This window comes from Fusarium mangiferae (genome assembly GCF_900044065.1).
Source record: "Fusarium mangiferae strain MRC7560 genome assembly, contig: FMAN_scaffold003, whole genome shotgun sequence".
Lineage (NCBI taxonomy): Eukaryota > Fungi > Ascomycota > Sordariomycetes > Hypocreales > Nectriaceae > Fusarium > Fusarium mangiferae.
This window is the reverse complement of record NW_024573923.1, coordinates 829372-848743: the sequence shown is the minus strand read 5'-3', so window position 1 is coordinate 848743 and position 19372 is coordinate 829372. Positions and strand designations below refer to the sequence as shown.

The 19372-nt window shown below is 48.5% G+C and overlaps 7 protein-coding genes across 7 annotated transcripts; 4 read left to right on the top strand and 3 right to left on the bottom strand.

Annotated features, from left to right (window-relative positions):
• Positions 1–147: 147 nt before the first annotated feature.
• On the bottom strand, positions 148–2583 carry FMAN_04818 (uncharacterized protein; the record flags this gene model as incomplete). Its single annotated transcript, XM_041828430.1, has 7 exons — positions 148–165; positions 213–676; positions 730–941; positions 988–1379; positions 1429–1944; positions 1991–2051; positions 2096–2583. 7 exons carry the CDS (start codon positions 2581–2583, stop codon positions 148–150), a joined length of 2151 nt encoding a protein of 716 aa, XP_041679294.1.
• A 588-nt stretch (positions 2584–3171) lies between these two features.
• Positions 3172–3907, top strand: FMAN_04819 (uncharacterized protein; the record flags this gene model as incomplete). Its single annotated transcript, XM_041828429.1, has 4 exons — positions 3172–3227; positions 3292–3325; positions 3375–3672; positions 3723–3907. The coding sequence occupies 4 exons, from the start codon at positions 3172–3174 to the stop codon at positions 3905–3907; spliced, it is 573 nt and encodes a 190-aa protein (XP_041679293.1).
• Positions 3908–4157: 250 nt separating this feature from the next.
• On the bottom strand, positions 4158–4520 carry FMAN_04820 (uncharacterized protein; the record flags this gene model as incomplete). The annotated part of the gene is made up of 1 exon (XM_041828428.1): positions 4158–4520. The coding sequence occupies one exon, from the start codon at positions 4518–4520 to the stop codon at positions 4158–4160; it is 363 nt and encodes a 120-aa protein (XP_041679292.1).
• Positions 4521–5953: 1433 nt separating this feature from the next.
• On the top strand, positions 5954–7026 carry FMAN_04821 (putative 4-nitrophenylphosphatase; the record flags this gene model as incomplete). The annotated part of the gene is made up of 4 exons (XM_041828427.1): positions 5954–6022; positions 6075–6096; positions 6143–6211; positions 6260–7026. The coding sequence occupies 4 exons, from the start codon at positions 5954–5956 to the stop codon at positions 7024–7026; spliced, it is 927 nt and encodes a 308-aa protein (XP_041679291.1).
• Positions 7027–7186: 160 nt separating this feature from the next.
• FMAN_04822 (uncharacterized protein) lies at positions 7187–8406 on the bottom strand (the record flags this gene model as incomplete). Its single annotated transcript, XM_041828426.1, has 4 exons — positions 7187–7605; positions 7654–7880; positions 7930–7994; positions 8047–8406. 4 exons carry the CDS (start codon positions 8404–8406, stop codon positions 7187–7189), a joined length of 1071 nt encoding a protein of 356 aa, XP_041679290.1.
• Positions 8407–9094: 688 nt separating this feature from the next.
• Positions 9095–11322, top strand: FMAN_04823 (uncharacterized protein; the record flags this gene model as incomplete). Its single annotated transcript, XM_041828425.1, has 6 exons — positions 9095–9175; positions 9229–9426; positions 9477–9655; positions 9706–9875; positions 9923–11235; positions 11293–11322. 6 exons carry the CDS (start codon positions 9095–9097, stop codon positions 11320–11322), a joined length of 1971 nt encoding a protein of 656 aa, XP_041679289.1.
• Positions 11323–15488: 4166 nt separating this feature from the next.
• FMAN_04824 (uncharacterized protein) lies at positions 15489–16544 on the top strand (the record flags this gene model as incomplete). The annotated part of the gene is made up of 1 exon (XM_041828424.1): positions 15489–16544. One exon carries the CDS (start codon positions 15489–15491, stop codon positions 16542–16544), a length of 1056 nt encoding a protein of 351 aa, XP_041679288.1.
• Between the last annotated feature and the right edge of the window lie 2828 nt (positions 16545–19372).

The following is a 19372-nucleotide window of genomic DNA, read 5'->3' as shown; positions in this document are numbered from 1 at the left end:
GTAGGCAGATGGCAGATGAAATGCCACTGCTTGCACACGGCCCGTTACATGAGAAGGATAAACTTCATACCAGCCAATCACTATGTTGGTACACAAACGCCCACTCCTTTTACAAACAACAGATGCATTGCCCATTACAAGACTGCGTTACTTTAATTTGTAGAACTGTTCAATGTCAGTACACATTACCATGTCTGATTCCAAGAACTTACCTCATCTGCATCTTCTTGTGATACGTCAGACACCTCAGACTGCTGCTTATCAATGAGACCAAGGCGACCCCATCGGACCTTAAACCAGAAGTCTCGTCTGTCGCCTCCAAGTGCCCCGGAGATGAGCTGCTTCTTCATGTCTTGCATGAAAGTGTTGTATAGGCCTGGTTCTTCAAGGTTGATGAGTTCCTCCCTCATAACGCCAAGGCATTCCAGAGCACGCTGATATTTGGCATCGCCGAAGCTCTCCGTGACAAACGTAGAGATGATTGTGCCCATCTGTTTTGCTGCCTCTTCGATTTGAGAAAGCTCCTCGGTTGCAGCAAGCATCTGCTTGAACTCGGGTACTGCGTTATCAGGGCTAATGTCGCCCTTCTCCTCTTCGCCCAGTAGAGCATCCACATCAAGACCAGAAATGGGTTTGACAGTTTCTCGGCCACGCTTTCCTTTGGCTTTGGGCGGAACTGGCGCCTTTTGTTAGCCGTGGCACAAAATCACTAAAAGGACTAGAACAAACCTTTCTTCACATCTGCAGCTTCAACAAGAGCATCCAACTTCCTCTGAACTGTTTCAATCAGATCTTCAGTTGGGTGAGAAAATCGCAACAAGATGGAAGGAACATCTGGAACTGGTTTGTCTGGGTGCAGTGCTCGTGATTTCACGGCATGATTTACCCTGTGAACCGTAGGGTTGAAGGTCTCGTCAATGGAGACGTATTCATCCTGGTCGCTGCGGAAGTCAGTTGCCGAAAGGTCCAAGATAGCATGGAACATACCCCTTGTCATCTAGTCCGTATGTCGACAGGTCCATTGCATCGACATAATCGCTCATCGCATCACTCAGCTCGTCTGTGGGCAATAGCCGGTGGGTTGTAAGGGTTTGGCCAGTAACCGTGATCACCTTATCCAAAGGAGGAAACTGGTAACTTCGGATGTCCTCTGCAAATGGAAGTGGAATATCATACAAGCATTCCATGTCTGGCTCCACGCCGGGTGCGAGCAACACCAACGATGGGTCTTTGCCGTCTTTGGTCACAATTCGTGCGATTGCATAAGACTCAAGTTCCGAGAGGGCCCATACAAGGGACGAAAGGGCAAGAGCGGATTTGGCATCGAACTTGCGAGCTACTGTCACGCAAGTCTCGCCAAGGTTAAGGAAAGGCTCGTACTGGAAACCATCAGCACTAGAAGGACGGGGTAACCCGTAATAGGCTTACCTTTGAGCATGGAATGAAGCCAACGATTGAGAAGCTCTTTTGTGTATCAATCTTGGTGATATTGTATTCCGACTCACTGATATGCACTGCAGTTCGACCATATTCATAGCCCTTGGCAAGATCATCAAACTCAACGTCTCGTTTTCCTCCTGGTGCATCTGGGTCATTGACTTTGTAAGAACGAGCTTGCTTCACAGCAGAGAACTCAATTCCCTCCATATCGTCAGCATCAACTTGCGTAGGTTCAGAATCTGGTGCGCCTTCTGACTTCACTACGACTGTGCTTGCAGTCAAAGGTCGCGCCAGCTTCGTCTTGAAATATCTTTCCACATTGATATTCAACGCGGCAGGAAATGTGTTGGGGTCTCCGAGGGTAAGAGGACCATCATAAGTCTTGTAAGGCTTCACTGCCTTGATACGTGGGGTATCTAACTCGTCGATGGCCTCTGTAATGTTCGCAAAGACTCCATCTTGACAGTCATTGACAAGCGATCTCAAGGCTTGCTCATTCTCTTTCTGTGAACTTTTAGCTATGGTCCTCACTATGTCCCATCATACGAACCTTTGTGCTCGGCTTATCCTCTTCCTTAAAGCCATATTCCGAGTCATCAAAGTCTACTCCCCTGTATCATGTTAAAAGTGCCGTTGAGATATCCATTCCACTTACAGGACAGTGAGCTGGATGTTGGAATCATTCATCTTCTTAGAAATGTCACCCAAGTCATCCGCATCCATTGGACCCTGGCCGTCCGTGACCAAGAAGATTTTTCTGTTCCACTTGAGCTTCTTTGTGAATGTGTCAATCATATCAACAGCCAACACGATGGCTGAAACAGCATCTCCAGACCATGTATTGCTCGGCTTGACAAGCGATTGAAGATTCCTCAGAGATGACATTGTCATCGGCCCCAGCTCCTGCAACACTGCAATGTTCTCATACCCATCATCGTCTTGGAGCTTGTTGTCAGTCTCATCTGTTCTCAGACCCAATACGCCAACGCATAGCGTTTTCCTGTTTGCTGCCACGATGTCTATGATTTTGTCCCATACGTATTGCATACTGTATTCCAGATCAGACTCTGATCTTCCACTGTGAATTTGGGCCATAGTTGACCCAAGGTCCAATATGAAAACGGTCGCTTCCTTCTCAGCCATGGTGGAGATGGTTTGTATGAAACCCGGTGATACGGTAAGAAAGTCAGAAGACGAAAGACGGGGTTCAAGAATCTGAAGTCAATCAAATCCCGCTACGATGAAAGGGATCCGAAAAGAGCCAGAGATACTTCATAAGGTCAGTCGCGCTTTTAAATGAATGGCAACAAAAAGAAACGTCTCACAATGAATCCTTGTAATCGTTAGGCAGAACCACCCCAAGATGTACTAAAAGGTTGGTGACCCATCGCGTCTGACGGGTCAAAGCTCCTGCCGACCTTCTCACGACAAGACGCGCGAGATCACGTGCAACTGATGCCTGACAAAACTCCGTTTATTGGATGAGTCTATTAAGCCACCAGAAATGTAAGAGAAGAGTAGGTACCAGATGATAAAAAAAAAGCAAACTCCAGTAACTACATACACATCTTGAATCATGAAGATCATTCCATCATGGAGACTGCAACGCAATATGGAGCTTGTACGATCACGTGACTAGATGTGATATCATGACTATCGAAACACCTCAGTGCCTCGGCAAGTTGGATCTGATACAATTCATCAAACACTCACAAGTGAAGAATTGCAACAATGGCAAGCACAGCAAAGGCAGTGGCCTTCTCGCCGGCTCCTTACCACATCATCACGTAGGTTTCTATGAGTTTATGAAGTCAATCGCAGTCAGGGAAAGCATCGCTAACCCCACGGTAGCTATGGAACTCTACTTGGAACGACTTTCTTCCATGTACGTATCCCGCAGAGCTACAAACGTTGCAAATCTAACAGCCGGGTAGACCTTCATCAATGGTATCGTTATGTTCAGGACGGTCGACCGTCCTAGCTTCTCTGCCATCCAACAGAAGCTCTTCCCCATCTACTTCGGCCTCCAGACTGTCTTGCCTGGTGTTCTAGCTTTAACATATCCCGGAAACACATTGATTGGTCTATCAAATGGCCCTGCTGGCTTGGTTTCGGAATTTGCCCGCTGGCACTCCCTGCTACCTATCAGTGTAATGGCCTTTACTGGAGCTGTGAACCTCCTTGTCTTCCTGCCTTTGACGGTCGAAGTTATGAAGCAGCGACGAGGCCAAGGTGCGTCAATCTTCAAGGGGTCGATTTGAGACACTACTAATAATCTATAGTCAAGCGAGATGGCAAGGAATGGTATGCTGAGGGACCTCAAAGTGATCAAATGAAGGCCCTGAACAAGAAGTTTGGCATGCTTCACGGCATCTCACCGTTGTTCAACCTCATCACTTTTGCAGCTGCTGTTGGTTACGGTTTCACTCTTGGTGGTCGTGTTCTGTCCGTTGCAGACCTTGCTTGAACAATGCACTATTCAAAAATGAATTCGTATTGAAACTCTAAATTGCTAGAAATGCAAATGTTCCTCTCCGTCTAATCTATCTATCCTGTATTATCAATCGTACAATCCCGATCTCTAATGTCTATTCGTAGTGTCATAAATCATTGAACTCTTGGTATAGCCCTGAAGGCAATGCGCCTGTTGGTTTTTCATAACGTGTAAGCCGATACAGCCTTAAAGTCCTCCATGGGTGGAGTTTGGGGCAGGTAGCTTAGAACCGCCATAAAGAACGGAGTTCTTCCTTGGCTTTCTCAAAGTCTCGCATACGCTGAGCCTTGATCTCTTCCTCGTTGCGAGCATGTTGCGCTCGGCGCTGGTTGGCCTCGATTTGCCCCTTAGTAGTCCATCGGCCAGGTTGACGATCAAGCATGCTTTGGATGTCGAGTTCCTCTGTAGGCTTGGGGAACTCGCGGTTGAGGGCAGGAAGCTTGTGTCCAGCTTGGTCGAACTCCTCGCTCTTGAACCCAGGGGTTGACACAGGGGTTGTCTCCGTGGATTGTGTCTTGTGAATGCTAAAGTAGCTGTTGGCGTTGCCCGATGTAGGGGCTGCGGTTGTTGGCGCGGTGGGATTCATTTTGTCAGATGTTTGAGTGAGATGTGAATTGGTTTGGGTCTCGGAGTGTTGATGATTCTTGTGTGACGAGTACGGTCAAGAAAATGTATGTGTGAGACAGTCTTTATATAGGTTTTCAGGGGATAGATATCCTGATAGCTGTGATATCGTGACGAGGTCTTGTGACTGGTTTTGGAGGATACTTTACGCTTGTTTGCTCAAAATAACAGCACAGATTGTACGAGATGATGAAAAGTTTAAAATCAAGAGTCAAGACAATGGCAGCTCGACACGGTTTTGTAGATATTTATAATTACGTAGGTATCCATCTGGGTCTGTTATCAATTCTTTCTCTTTCTGAACCAAGTGGAAACTCCTGTCGTCGATCAGAAATGGTGTGGGACCCTTAGAGTCTCCTAGCCTCAGGGTCCACGGGCGCCACTCTCTGATACGGAAGCAACCAGGCCAGGGCAGAGCGGCGAATGGATGTTGTATTCCACGGATTCGGTTACGTTTGTCGGTCTGTACATAAGTCCAGCTGACGAGTAAGGAGACTCTAATCTCGCCGCTTCGGAGCAAGCGAGGGAAGGGAAAAAATCACAAGGCAAGGTAAACCGAAGACGGATGTAGCCCGTTATCTCCAGGTCAGAAAAAAAAAGTCTCCGTTAAAAAACGTGGAATTCTAGAAAACCCACCGATGACGATTAGGGTGGTCCATTACTCAGGGCGGAGTTGACAAGCCAATGATAGATCGGTTCTGCCATCTGGTCACTGAAATGGTTGCTGGAAAGATTTCGATTTTGGAGATTCGGTCGCCACACGGAACAGGCTCACGGCTTTTGGTAGCTTTGGACCAATCAATCGGTTTTGGTGTTTCGAAAGCGAGGTCGGAAATGTAAAGAATGCAAGGCTGTTATCTTTGCATGAATAAGCCTCTGGTTTTCATAGAGAAAAGACTTCAGACCTTGGGAAAGAATATCAAAATGTGAATGTATATTGATGGAGTACCTTGAGCTTCCAATACAAGGTAACTTACTTAAGTCTCTGTGCCAATTATTATTGACGTTTTTGGTTCTCTTGCCTCCTCTTGCGATAGTTATAGCAACAAGATAAGCAGTCAGTCAGAGAGACTACAATGATTGTGTCTTTCTATGACAATCTACCCTATATCAGTTACTCGACATTGATTGACTTAAAAGACCCCAGAGATTAACCAAGTTCAGATAATGGAACTATCGTCATGATCGACCGTGATAACCTTCTTTATTAGTAGACCCGCACGCTTTCCACGCCTAGAGGAATTACACCACAAGAAACTCCACGACTAAGTGGGTATGACTAAGCAATTGGCCGAGTCAGTGTTGATAATGACTGATGACCGATCTTGAATAACCCAACTGAACCCATTGTCGATCATTTAATCGTGCCTTTGGTTTGGCCATTTCACATCCAATATGGCATCGTCACCAAAGTACATCAGCGGAGATGCTGCTGTTGTTAGCGAGTTCATCGACAAATTCGACGTGAGTCATTTACTCGTGTACCTCTCGAGCTTCAACTGACCCTGATGAATAGGTCTTCCTGCTTGACTGCGATGGTACATAGCCATTATTCTTAGCTGAACGACAAGCTGACTCATTCAGGTGTCCTATGGTCTGGCGATCATGTGTACGAGGGAGTCCCTGAGACCATCAAATATCTAAGATCAAAGGGTTGGCTTACTATCCTCACGATCTGAAACGAGGCTGACATCGGCACAGGAAAGAGAACCGTTTTCGTGACGAACAACTCAACAAAGTCTCGCGACGAATACCTGAAGAAACTCACCAATCTTGGTATCCCTAGCGAGAAGGATGATGTGTTCGGTTCAAGCTACTCTGCTGCGATCTACATCGCACGCATCTTGAAGCTACCCGAGAACAAGCGCAAGGTCTTCATTATCGGAGAAGCTGGGATTGAGCATGAGCTTGATTCTGAAGGTGTTCCTCATATTGGAGGCACAGATGAGGCGTTCCGACGAGATATCACAAATGACGACTTCAAGGGTATCGCTGATGGCTCGCTACTTGACCCCGAGGTCGGAGTAGTTCTCTGCGGTCTTGATTACCACGTGAACTACCTAAAGTATGCCCACGCCATGCACTACATCAAGCGAGGAGCTATCTTCCTTGCTACCAACGTTGATTCAACATTGCCGATGCACCACGACTTCTTCCTCGGAGCTGGATCTTGTCACATCCCTGTTGTTCACGCCACAGGAAAGCAGCCCTTGGCTCTTGGTAAGCCTAGTCAAGCTATGATGGACGCTGTTGAGGGAAAGTTCCAGCTCGATCGTTCTCGAACTTGCATGGTCGGTGACCGACTTAATACTGATATCAAATTTGGTATCGAAGGACGACTGGGTGGAACACTACATGTCCTGACTGGTGTGAACAAGAAGGAAGACTGGGAGAAGGCCGATGCCATTGCTGTGCCCTCTCATTATGCTGACAAGTTCAGTGATCTTAGACTGGCAGAGAAGCAATAGACGATAGATCATGTCATGATATAGATTATAGACTAACTATGCAACCGACTCCTACCTCCATCTAGACTATGATGAAATTAGACACTGCCTCATGCTGACCAAAACTCAGCAGTCAGTGCTCTTGACTAAAGGATAATAGGCAATGTGGTTAGGTGCAAACTTAAGCTTGCTTCTTGCTCTCCATCCTTTTAACAATATCGCTGGTCCGAATGACCTTTGGGCTAGGAGTCGTGTAGGGGGTAAGGGACTTGGGCAAAAACATGCCAACCTGTTTCTGGTACATGGGATACTCAGTATACTTGCCAGCCGTGATGAGCTCAGTGAGCCAAGTCGAACCCTGGAAGAGGAGGATCAAGGCGGCAGCGCCGGCGAAAGTGTAGCTGTAAATATTCTTGGTTGCGAAGCAACTCCACTGGTACAGCACAAACCAAATCATTTGCTCTGCAGCAAAGTTGGGATGTCTGCTGTAAGCCCAGAGACCAGAAGTGTTAAAACCACGGTCAAGCTCCGCTTGGGAGTACATGAACTTCTTGGGGACCTTGGCCTCGGACTGGTACTGATGCTTGGCCGCGTGGTAGTCTATACAATGGTTAGGCTGCTAAACATCAAAGCACACGAAATACTCACCCCACTGCTGACCATCGCTAACCCACTCGCTGTAGACTAGGCCGATCATGATGAGAGCAAAGACAATATCGGCAGAGGTCACATCTTGCTCAAACTTGGTAGAACAGAGAATGGCATACGCAGGCACGCACGAGAAGCTGAAGAGCAGAACGCTCTGGTAGAAAGAAATGAAGGTGACGTTGAATAGGAACCAGACAAATCGGGTCACATATTGCTGGAGAATGGCCCTGCATGGTATGAGCTGACTGAAGAGTTATGAGTGGACGATCAACTTACCATCGATAATCTTCAGATCCTTTATTGTAACCCCCCTTACGCCAGTAATTGTATGTCAAGCGGCACTGTTACGCAGCATTAGCGATGACTGAACGAATGAGATGTCAGGACACATACACTCCAAAGGGTTGTAGCAGCAGCAATAAGGTCAACTCGCGAAGAAGGAATACCAGCCAGCCGCGCCCAGACTGAGAGGTGGACGACGTATAAGTTTGGGAGAATCGACCACATTCGATCAACTTGAGAGTAGTTTCTGTTGATCTCGGAGACAACGAGGAAGACAAAGCCAAGGGCAATAGAAATGGCAAAGCCTGAGATGAGAGGGTTTGTATCAACATAAATCTGCCTCAGCCCATCAGGACTGGCAATGTTGTCAAGAATCTGGCGAGGAAGAGCATAGAGCTGGGGAATGTAGGGTTGCACTGTTTTGGCGTACTCGCCGCAGTCCTCAATGGACTTGACGAATGGGAGAGACATGATGCTTGATCTTGACGAAACAATGGTTGATCTCGGATTTTGGGGTCTTCGATATGAATGTAGCAGCACAACTGGTTTAATACCTACCTACTAGTGGGTATAGCGATGCTCAGCTTCAATAGCGTCATAGATGTCAATTCCAGGTGGAAACCGTCTGTTGCCTGGTTCCCGCCTTGTCTGTGGGACCACTAAGCTTTTAGGTGACACTTCCCTAGATTAAACGGATTCAGCCGCTGTGGCTAGTGGTTATCCGCCTGTAAGCCACTGAAGAGGCTTAATCCCTGAGAACTTAATTTTCAACGTCAAACTTTGGCCCTGCCTCAAGTTTCCCTCCTCATCGTCCGTGAATATCAGAAATGAGCCTCAGAGGGTTGGCGTAAATATCGAGGCTACAGGTGCTTCAGCAAACAGTTTATCATGGTAACTGGCAAACAATTCTAATAGCTGCTGAAATTTTATTGTTGAGAGACTATGGCAGCAAACAATTTTTGCTACGAACGCGCCTAGTTTTGACCGTGTTTGTTATGCACATCACATCGATCGTGCTTGCCTCAACGCAAAACTTCGTCTGCACTCCCGGGCAGCCTGAGGCAACTCTCCACTCGCATTTTGTACCTTAATCACCACGGCTCCTGGGAAAATTGCATCAGAGATATAAAACAGTCGCAAAGGCTTGTGTTCCTCCAAGATGAGAGTCCTTTGTGTGGCTGAGAAGCCCTCTATATCCAAAGCTGTGGCTACACATCTCTCTGGAGGCCGTATTGAAACGGTAGAAAACACTCAACACGCAACAACAAGAACACTTTGCTAACGAATTGATAGAACAATACAAGGAACAAGTATATCAAGAACTACTCATTCGATTTCGACTTTGGTCGTCAATTGGGCAATTGCTCTGTTACCATGACATGTGTCACCGGACACTTAACAAACGTCGACTTTACTCCAGCTCACAAAAACTGGTATCAACCACCTCCAGAGTCATTATTCACCGCCCCTATTGTCACGACTATCAGCGAAGTAAGAGTTCCTATCCTGATCTGGAAGCAATCAGTAGTAATCTTTCAAAGGACAAGAAAACAATTGCCCAGAATTTAGAATCGCAAGCAAGATATGCCCAAGCTCTAGTGATCTGGACAGATTGTGATCGTGAAGGAGAACACATCGGCAACGAAATTGTCGAAGCCGCTCGAAAGGGTAAACCTGGTATCCAGGTTTTACGAGCAAGGTTCAGTAATGTCGAGCGAGCGTACGTCGTCATGTCCTCTTATTCAACGGGGTAGCTACTAACAATAACAGTCATGTTATCTCAGCAGCCAAGAACCTTGCGACTTTGGATGAGAGGCAGGTCCATGCTGTATCTGCAAGAATCGAGCTGGATCTTCGTATTGGTTATGCATTTACCCGTTTTCTCACAAACAACTTACGGCCTCTCGGAGGACCTCTGGAGAAGCTGACTCTGAGTTATGGTTTGTACCTTGGTTATCACCTTCTTGACATCTTGCTGATTTTTTAGGGTCTTGCCAGTTTCCAACCCTTGGGTTTGTCGTGGATCGTTATTTTCGTGTGAAAAACTTCGTTCCTGAGCCGTTCTGGAGCATAAAACTCATGCACACCCGAGACGGTAAAAAGGTCGATTTCTTTTGGCTACGGAATAGGCTGTTCGATCGAATGTCCACAGTGATTCTCTATGAGAGATGCCTCGCAGCAAAAACAGCAACAGTGACCAAAGTTCAGCAGAAACCAACTCGAAAGTTCAAACCGTTGCCTCTGACAACAGTTGAATTACAAAAGGCTGCGACGAGGCTACTCCAAATGAGCGGGCAGCAGGCCATGACCATTGCTGAAGGTCTATATAACAAGGGGTTCATCAGTTACCCCCGAACGGAGACAGACCGGTTCGATAAAGGAATGAATCTCCGTGCTCTGGTTGAGAAGCAAACCAGCGATCAGAGATGGGGCCCATTTGCACAAGATCTTGCCAGTGGTGCTTTTAAACAACCAAGAGAGGGAAGACATGACGATAAAGCACATCCTCCTATTCACCCTATCACATATGCCTCGCCTTCCGTCTTGAGTCGCGACGAGGCTCGCTTATATGAATATGTTGCGCGCAGATTTCTTGCATGCTGCTCAGATGATGCCCACGGTATGGCAACTGATGTTGAGCTTGAGTTTGGAGAGGAGCGTTTCAATGCTCATGGAGTCATTGTGCTAGAGAGAAACTACCTTGACGTGTACATTTACGAAAAATGGAATAATACAGTGGAACTTCCGAAGTTCACAGAAGGTGAGCGCTTTCAGCCAACCGAGGCTATGATGACAGAAGGGAAGACGACAGCGCCTAGTTACTTGACGGAAGCCGATTTGATCGCTCTCATGGATGCCAATGGTATCGGCACAGATGCTACCATGGCCGAGCATATCCAGAAGATCCAGGACAGGGAATATGTCGCTACGATCAGCCGATCAGGTCAAACGTCGGCAGATGATGAGGATGCGGACACAAGTACGTCCACAAGAGGTCGTGGTCGTGGACGTGGCGGTCGAGGTGCCAGAGGTGGACGCGGTGGTTCATCATCATCAGGTGGCCGAGGCGGCTTGAAGGTCTTCGTCCCCACGCAACTTGGAGTGGCTCTAATCCTAGGCTTTGATCGAATGAACTTCGAAACCAGCCTTGGTAAGCCATTTCTCCGGAAGGAGATGGAAATCAAGATGAAGGCTATCTGCGAAGGTCGTACGAACAAGGAAGTCGTCTTACGGGAAAGCCTCGCTCAGTACAAGCAAGTATTCGAGCAGTCCCAACAGAAACTAGGTGTCTTACGAACGGTATGTCCCATGTGCTACACAAACTCAGTCCATCGTGTCACTGACCTAATCAATCAGGCATGCCGCGAGTTTGTCTTTGGTTCGTGAGGTTCGGACCCCCGGTATTCAGGGCATGTAAGCCCTTAGCTGATGCCACACTCACAATTCAGGACTTGGGCAATCTTTGAAGATATCTAGGATTGAGGCGCCAACCTTGGAAGTTGACGACATTACGAGCCTACCTGCACCACCATTGTCTCATATGTGGGTCGCTAGACTTGTGAAGTTGTGAGGTTCAAATCCGACTTGGAGCCTATCAGCTGGTGGATCATGCACACGTACGATCTGAATGATGTGATTTGGGTATCGTCAACGATGGCCTCGAAACATGGCGGCGGCATATATATCAAACCACCCCTCAGTTGAGATGTACTTGGCGGCGGCGGGGTTGGTTCAGCTGCAGCTGTAACCATGTCCCAAAGAGTCACAGTGGTGTAAGCATGGCAGTGACGAGTCTGCTGAACTCGGTAATAGACAGGCGAGACAGCGAAGCTTTGTGCGTCAACCACCTGGTTGGGAACGAATGGACGAGGTCACTCAATGTGGAGGTCTTCGGAGCGGGATAGAACGGGATCGCCAACGGCACAGGAGCCACCGGCCCCCGCACGACGCGATATCGTAGCCTCGGGCTTCAAGAGCGCGGGACAACGGGATTGATAGATTGAGTCCGCATCCCTTCCGTTCTTCCCTATCGATGCGCGGGGAAGAGGCTTTTTTATGAGGTGCCCACGGCGCAGCGTTGTCCAACGTGGGGTTTTATCAATGGATGACGGGTCACACTGGTGCCCAAGGATGATTTTCCTTGGTTTGATGAAACATCAGGAGGGGGGCTTTTGTCGTCATGATCCATCGGCTGGTCGGTGCCTCCACCATGTGCAGCAGACTCACTGTTGGACGACGATACCGGCATCTAGAAAGGTGACGAACCTGAGTCGGTAATACTGACGGCATCATGAGTCCAATCACAGAGAAGGACCTTGGCAACGTGACAGTAGCACATCAAGGATGGCTTCCTTAGATGATGTGTTAGTACTCGAATTCCAGTACATCTGACACAACAAATTGCCTTGATTTGCAAATGGAGAGAGTACGCGAATGCATCTATGTACGAACTTGGACACAGCCATCGACATCAATACGAAGGCTCCGAGAATGGCTATGATTACGTGGGATTGGCCAAGGAACAACTTGCGAATGCAGACATAGTGGGTGGGATATGGCTTTCAAGTGAATACGTGAGTACTTCGGTCATGCCGGTAAACTGAATGGTAGTGTCGTATCTTTGGAATTGATGATTAGGGTTGGTTATTCACCACAAATAACGCCAAAACCAGGCGCCCGCGCGGTCACAAGGGAGACGAGTCTTGATATGAAGCGATTGCACAAATGGCCAAGCCAAAGAGAGGGCCGTATGAGCAATATCTCAAAAACAGTACCACGGGAACAGTCGCAGGTGTGCCCACGCCTTGGATTCGGTTTTAGAAACACACCCCCATCGCGATACACACGGGATGCCACAGCTGGAACACGGGTGGCTTTGGGTTCGCCGGGAGCGTGCCTCTCTGATGCTTCTAGCCCTACACACTTACGAACAAAGAGTTTGGTTCACGCAGGTACGTGTCAAATTGGGCACACAACAATATTCCAGAAATTCAAGTTTGATGCCCTGTCTCAGTTCTCCTTTTCAAAGCACCAAGGGCTCACTAACAGCAGCCGGGCGAAATTAGGGCATGATGATGGAAATTTGGTCCGTTGCTGGTGCTTGTCATGACTTGATGTTCCCAGTAAAGGAGGGACCCCTTACCCCTGTCGATGAATGCTCACAGGGCCCGCTGATTCCGTGAGAGAGCCAAAGAAACTCATACAGAGAGTGAGTTGGACACAGAAGACTTGCATGCTTTTGTTGCAGAATTATACAAAAGGGTGCCTGCATTATTCTTGCATGAGCCGGCTGGATGCAGGTATTTCCTACGATCAGCATTGCTTCCATGGGTGTCCCTGCGATGCATGTCATGACGACCACGTTTCCACAAGCAAGAATAGAAAGCCATGACGCCGACGACTTTCCCCTTCAGTTGAGTCACCATTTCGATGAATCAACCGCACATTCGAGTCGATCCAGCCAAGTCGCGTCGACGTCGATGGAGGGATGGAATGTTGGCGACTATAATCTGGTGGCTGATGTTGAATCGTCAACAGCCACAGCCTTGGACGAGTGACTAACATCAATAAGCTCCAACAACCTTACCCCAATCTCCTGGGCCCCGTGGCCTAAGGTGTTGGCCAAAAGGCAGCACTGTGGTGTCTTTTACACGCTAAGACTGACACCGGCTCAGTAATAGAGCTGCGACTAATTAATGAATCCCCAGACTCTACGAAAATTGGAGATAGTAGCATAACTTGACATGACAGATACTGTACCCAGAGAGAAGCGAGCCCCATCCTGCCGAAAGACCAGAGCCAGCCGTCGCAAACACGGGGTTCTTTGCTGGGCCCTGCTTCAAGCTGGAAAAGCAGTATGACGATCGATACCGGTGCCGCTTAGTTAGACGCGCAGTCTCGGAGATTTTGAGAAGAGATGCCAGACGCCCGACTCCCTCCGTCTCAAGCCTCCAGTAACCTTTCAACATGCCGCACATGATGATATAAAATGGTGGAGTGAATTATGCCCTCGTCTCCGTGCGCCGTAAAGCCCCGAGGTCCGGAACTAGAGCAGAGCGCCGGAGCCGGGCCCGTCCTAAGTGAGACTGTATTGTTTGTCCCTGTTGCTTTTCTTTCACGATGAGAATTGATCTGTGTCATCCGGAAGCTGAGCCGACATTTGATGTTGTGCCATCCATGGTAACCATGCCCTACTAAACATCCTTACAGAACCCACGAGACGGGAAAAGGGAGTCAATAGCGAAAAAAGCGCGAGCCATATCGTGGGCTCTGCGCTGAACCAAGCTGGAGCTCACTAGGGCATGAAACGGGCAATTTATTTCGTTTGGCTGGGCCGGATCGCTTCCCCGTTTGCGCTGTGGCCCGGATCCTCTCGTCTCCCTAGACTACCAGATGCTTGGGAATTAGAAGCAAATGAAAAACAGAAAAAAACAATTTCACATGGACCAGCAGAAAGAAAGGAGAGTGCCACTTTTGGCAGGGAATGAAGAAAGGAAGCGTGGTAGAATCAGAGAGAAAGGGGAAAGTTTGTTGGGTTCCAGGCTTCTTCTATGGCTTTGGGTTGCATGTCTCAACCATGAGCCGGCCAGTCAGTGCAACATTGCTAGCAAGTGTATGGATGATTGATTGTGATTGTGAGTGCCTATCTAAGGCACCTTATCCTCCCAATCAACCTTATCATCCAACGCCGCAGGCACACGCCCCCTAAAAATAAAGGCGCCTCCAAACAAGTTGGCCAAACATGGGGGTGCAGACGAATGGATTCAAGGTTTTAACCCGTTTGGGGGCTGTGGCCTGCGATTGCGCTGTGATTTGTCGGTATAGGGTGGTGTGCTTCTAGCACGTACAGTGCCACAAAAATGGCACCCACCAACCCGACTCCGAATGCTTAGGTTGTTTTGAGGTGAGAATTGCCTTCCAACAGGCAGAGACAGGGCACATTGACCTCGCGATAGGTGCTGAATGCACCCAACCCAGCCTACAGAAGGTGTAAGTGCAAGTGTAGCAAGTACGTACCGGCCTCACCCTCGCTGGGCAGGGCACACACAGTTGCTCATGCTCAGTCACAGTCAGTCAGTCAGTCACACACTCATATACATAACCTACTTATCTCCCTCCCCTTCCCTGGATGTTCTTTCCATCAAACACAACAACACTACCAGAAGAACCACAAGATTCGTACAAGAGTCTCTTGTCACAGTCCAGATTATCGCGCCAGCTCTGCCCTACTTAGCCATATACCAGCCATTCAGCAACAACGTCTTGCAAGCTCCCCTTGCACCAGGCTTCTGAATAGGTACGTACCTTGTTCACCTTAGTCTGACGCAGTGCACCGACCGACCGCGGTGACTCGAGAGCGAGCCGGGCTCCATTTCTCATGACCGCAACTTTACCGCTCCCATAGGGCAGCAGTACCTAGTTCTCGTTCTCTTCACAGAGATCGCGTCGCAAAATTTATCTCTTTCTCAAGATCAAAATCGCTGACCAAAGTTTCCCGTTTTCAGACTTGCTCGTTCGGAAGCGCATACAAACAAGACCGAAACTCGGTAAACATGGCTACCATGGCAGCGGCTGCTCGTGATATCTCCCAGGCCTCCTCGAGTCGAGACAACTTAACTGCTGTAGCGGCTCGGAGTGTCCCTGCGACTGTGACACGATCTCAACAACCCCTTCCTACTCCCCCCAACTCCATCTCTCCCAACCTGCCGCCTCATGGCCTCAAGGCGCAGCTCCAGAAGGCCAAGCTTGAGCCTATTGACTCAGACCTGGACCTTCACGAGCCGTCGGATCGACGACGTTCGATTTCGCCTGGCCTCGAGGCTTCGGGTGCTATCACTGGCTCTCTCCTCGCCAAATACCACCTGCCAGAGATCCTGCTCAACCATGGTCCCTTGGCTATCAGACACATCATGGGATACCTGACCACTTCGGTGCCCGGGTTCTCTGGAATCCCCCCTGCAAAGGCGCGGAGACTAGTCGTGGGAGCTTTGGAGGGACGAGGAGGAGAAGGAGGCGGACTGGATGGAGAGGTGGAATTTGAAAAGGTGGGATGGGGCCGATGGGATGCTCGTAAGCGAGGACAGCCTTCTCGACACCGACAAGGAACTCCTCCCTCATCCTACGGCGCAGGGATCCCCATCGGCAACATCGGCGGAAGGGGTCAGGACCGGCCCAGACTCAGCATTGCATCAAGCAACGGGGACTCGGTGCAGTATTCTCATGATGATAACGACATTTATATGATGGAGCATGAGGCCGACAAGATGTCCATGGATGGATCTGGATCCGCTTCGTGCTCCGAGGCTCCGGATGATGATGTCGTTATGAACGATGATCCTGAGGATGCGACGGATGACGAGGATTGGGCTACCATGGGCGCTGCTGCTCTTCGAGCCGAGTCTTACCCTAACCAGGCGGCAGCTCAGACGGAACATGGCTTCCGATCCTCTTCTGCATATGCACCAGGTGGACTTCGTTCGTTCTCTGCCAGCTCCGGCATGGCTCGCCCACCTCAAACACTCAACATCGACTTCTCGGCGTTGGCGGGCACCTCTGACGCACAGGAGCGGGAGGCCGTCGAGGCCCTCCTGCAGCTCGGTTCTGTATAATACCTCTCTGCATGCACGGCGTTTTTTGGGCTTTCGGTATTTCTGAAGGCGGTCGATTCGGGGCAGGGGCTTAAGGAGAGGCCGTGTCGGCCCACACCAATGACCGAGGCGGCGACCTCTGGATCGTTATTATTATCACGATGACACGGTTCTCTTAACGTTTTTGCTCAGACTTTTCTCTTTCTTAATATGGGCTCGGTTTTTGGCGTCTTGGTACTCGGCGGCATCTGTTTACACGACAGGTGAACCATCGTTGGCTGTGGAAGGTCAGCATACGGGTAATGTTCCAATACTTGGGTGCCTCCCGAAACTTTTCGGTGCCCAGAGATGGAATGTTCTAATACCCGGGTCTTATTTCTTATTATTGAGGGGACACAAGTTGTCGGGGCATAGCTTCCGTCACTTGATATTCCTGTCGCTCCATGGGGGCTGTTCCATTCTAGCCCCAAGGTGCATACTTATGCCGGGAGCTTTGGCTTCTGAGCGACACGACAACACCCTTGACGGGAAGGGCTGGTCTCCGATGTTGAGTCGTCTCCTTGGGGTGTTTGTTTTACAATACCCGGTCACCCAAGTTTGGCTTTGCATCATTACCAGATCCTACCACTTCAACATCATGTGGAGGATTATGACGACGATTATTTTATACCATTTGTGGGCAGTTGCAGCCTGTTTTTTTGGGCCTCGTTTTGCAACTTTCTCGAATCTTTGTTTAATCAACTTTTATGGGCATTTGATGTGGGGAACGCATCATCATCAATAACAGGTAGAGGAGGAAAGGGACAGAAGGATGAACCCTTAACACAATATACAGGGATATGATATCATGGCTGGAACCAGTTGGGCTCGAACGCTACACGCTCGCCCTCGTGTCTTTTGTTTGCCGAGGGCACAAAGACTGAAAAAAGGAGTAAAATCATATTGGAGCGATGGATTAGATAGCTTCCTGATCGTTAGTATCCAAAGCCTCTTGAGCTTACCAATGGAAGTTCGGATCTTTCCTTTCCACATGGAGTGTCTGTAGCATCGCACGTGTGAATGTTGACGTTGACTTTATGAAGATGGGGGGGTTGGTCGGTCAAGGCCGATGGGGAATATGGCGTCAATCTCGAATTTGGTTGGGAATTGTATTGTGGTGTTGAGAAATAGAAGAAACAAAGCATGTGATAATACCATCATAGAATGGCGAGTTCAGAGTTTATAGATAAGAAATCTGTGTTCAGACAGTTTGTTTATCAACAAGTATTCATGATGGAAAGGTTGAAGGAAGTTATAATGAAAGAGTTTTGCGGCGGAGAGAAGTGAAGTCATTCGATCGATGGAGACAGCGATAATCGGCAGTCACGTGAATGGTCATGTTTTTGAGTATATTTCGTAATCACAATACTGGTATTGCAATCGTCCTTTGATCTGTGTGGTGTGTCGATTCACGATAAAGCTGCAAACTGGAACATGTCTTCACTGTGTTCTCAGATCTTTCTCTTGCTAATCTGCTATGGGTGGGCAAGACGAAGTGTGAGTATGCTGAATGGTATCTCGTGTAAGTGGTGTTTACTCCAGATCAGCAATGTATGGGTTTATAGAGTACAACATAGATCCTTAATTTCAAGCACAATGACAACAGAGCCAACAACCAACTACTCAAGCCTGCCAGGCACACACACCAGTAGAAGTAACAACATATCGATCTATGCCGATGCCATGAATAACGAGACAGTGGTTCAATATAGTCGACATTGCTTTTGCCTACCCTAAATAATTTCATCATTCGCATCACGATCAAGCAGTTCGACCCGGAGGCCTCTTACATTCGTTACCACACATGGTATGTACTTACTGTGTATTCGGTGTATTATAAGCCAATATGGTCTATAAACTTGGTGGAGTTGATATCAGCCTTTGTACCGAACAACACCAAGGCTACTCACCAGTCGGACTCTTTCCCTCAACCACAAAGCAGTATCGTTACGCCAAGGAAGCAACAAGCGTTAATAGCCGGCAATAGCAGTATAGACGATCACCTTACCCTATCCTGCCGCTGGCATCTTGGCTTTGACATGCGATGAGGTGATTATCAAAACACTTCTGATCTTGGCTACAAAGCTTGAGCAGGCTTATGTCCACAAGACAAGAACGAGAAGACCTCGGACATTTCTTGGCCTGCACTGCCACCGTTTGTCGTCATCACCAAGACCTTGGCATCAAAAGGAGTGGGATGCTCAAGTTCTGGGCATTCTCTGGGCACTCTCTTGGCTTTTGCTTGGCCTGATAGTGGTGCTTGGCCTGGGGTAATGGTTCGGGGAGGAGGGGAGTGTTCCTGCGGAGGACAGAGGAGAATATACAATCTTCAGTGCGGGATTTGTTGAATGGCTGTTGATGTAATCCTGATACTCGGTGGAGAGGACTAGGTACCTATGTAAGAGCGCTTGGAAGATTGAACGATATTGACTTGACTGGATGACGATGAACGAAGGGCAAAACCTGCAAGTCTACGAGGCTGCATCATATTCTCTGGGCATTTCACGGACGCATCTCCATCTCCGATTCCCCATTGCGGCAACGATGGGTTTGGATCCTCGGCGTTCTCATTTTCCTGGGTGGGCTTGGAGGAACAGGCTATTTCAACGGCAAACAATGGAGATACTGCTGAGCGTTATTAAACCCGTTGTTCAATATGTTACGATACTGTGCTGCAACTGGACAGATTAAGAGATCTCGGATGGGTTGAGACGTGATATCTTGTTGAAAATGCATGTCGATATGGAGAATCAATATGGGGAAGCATTGACTATGCGACCCGACCCGCAAACCGGTCAGATGCCCAGGTA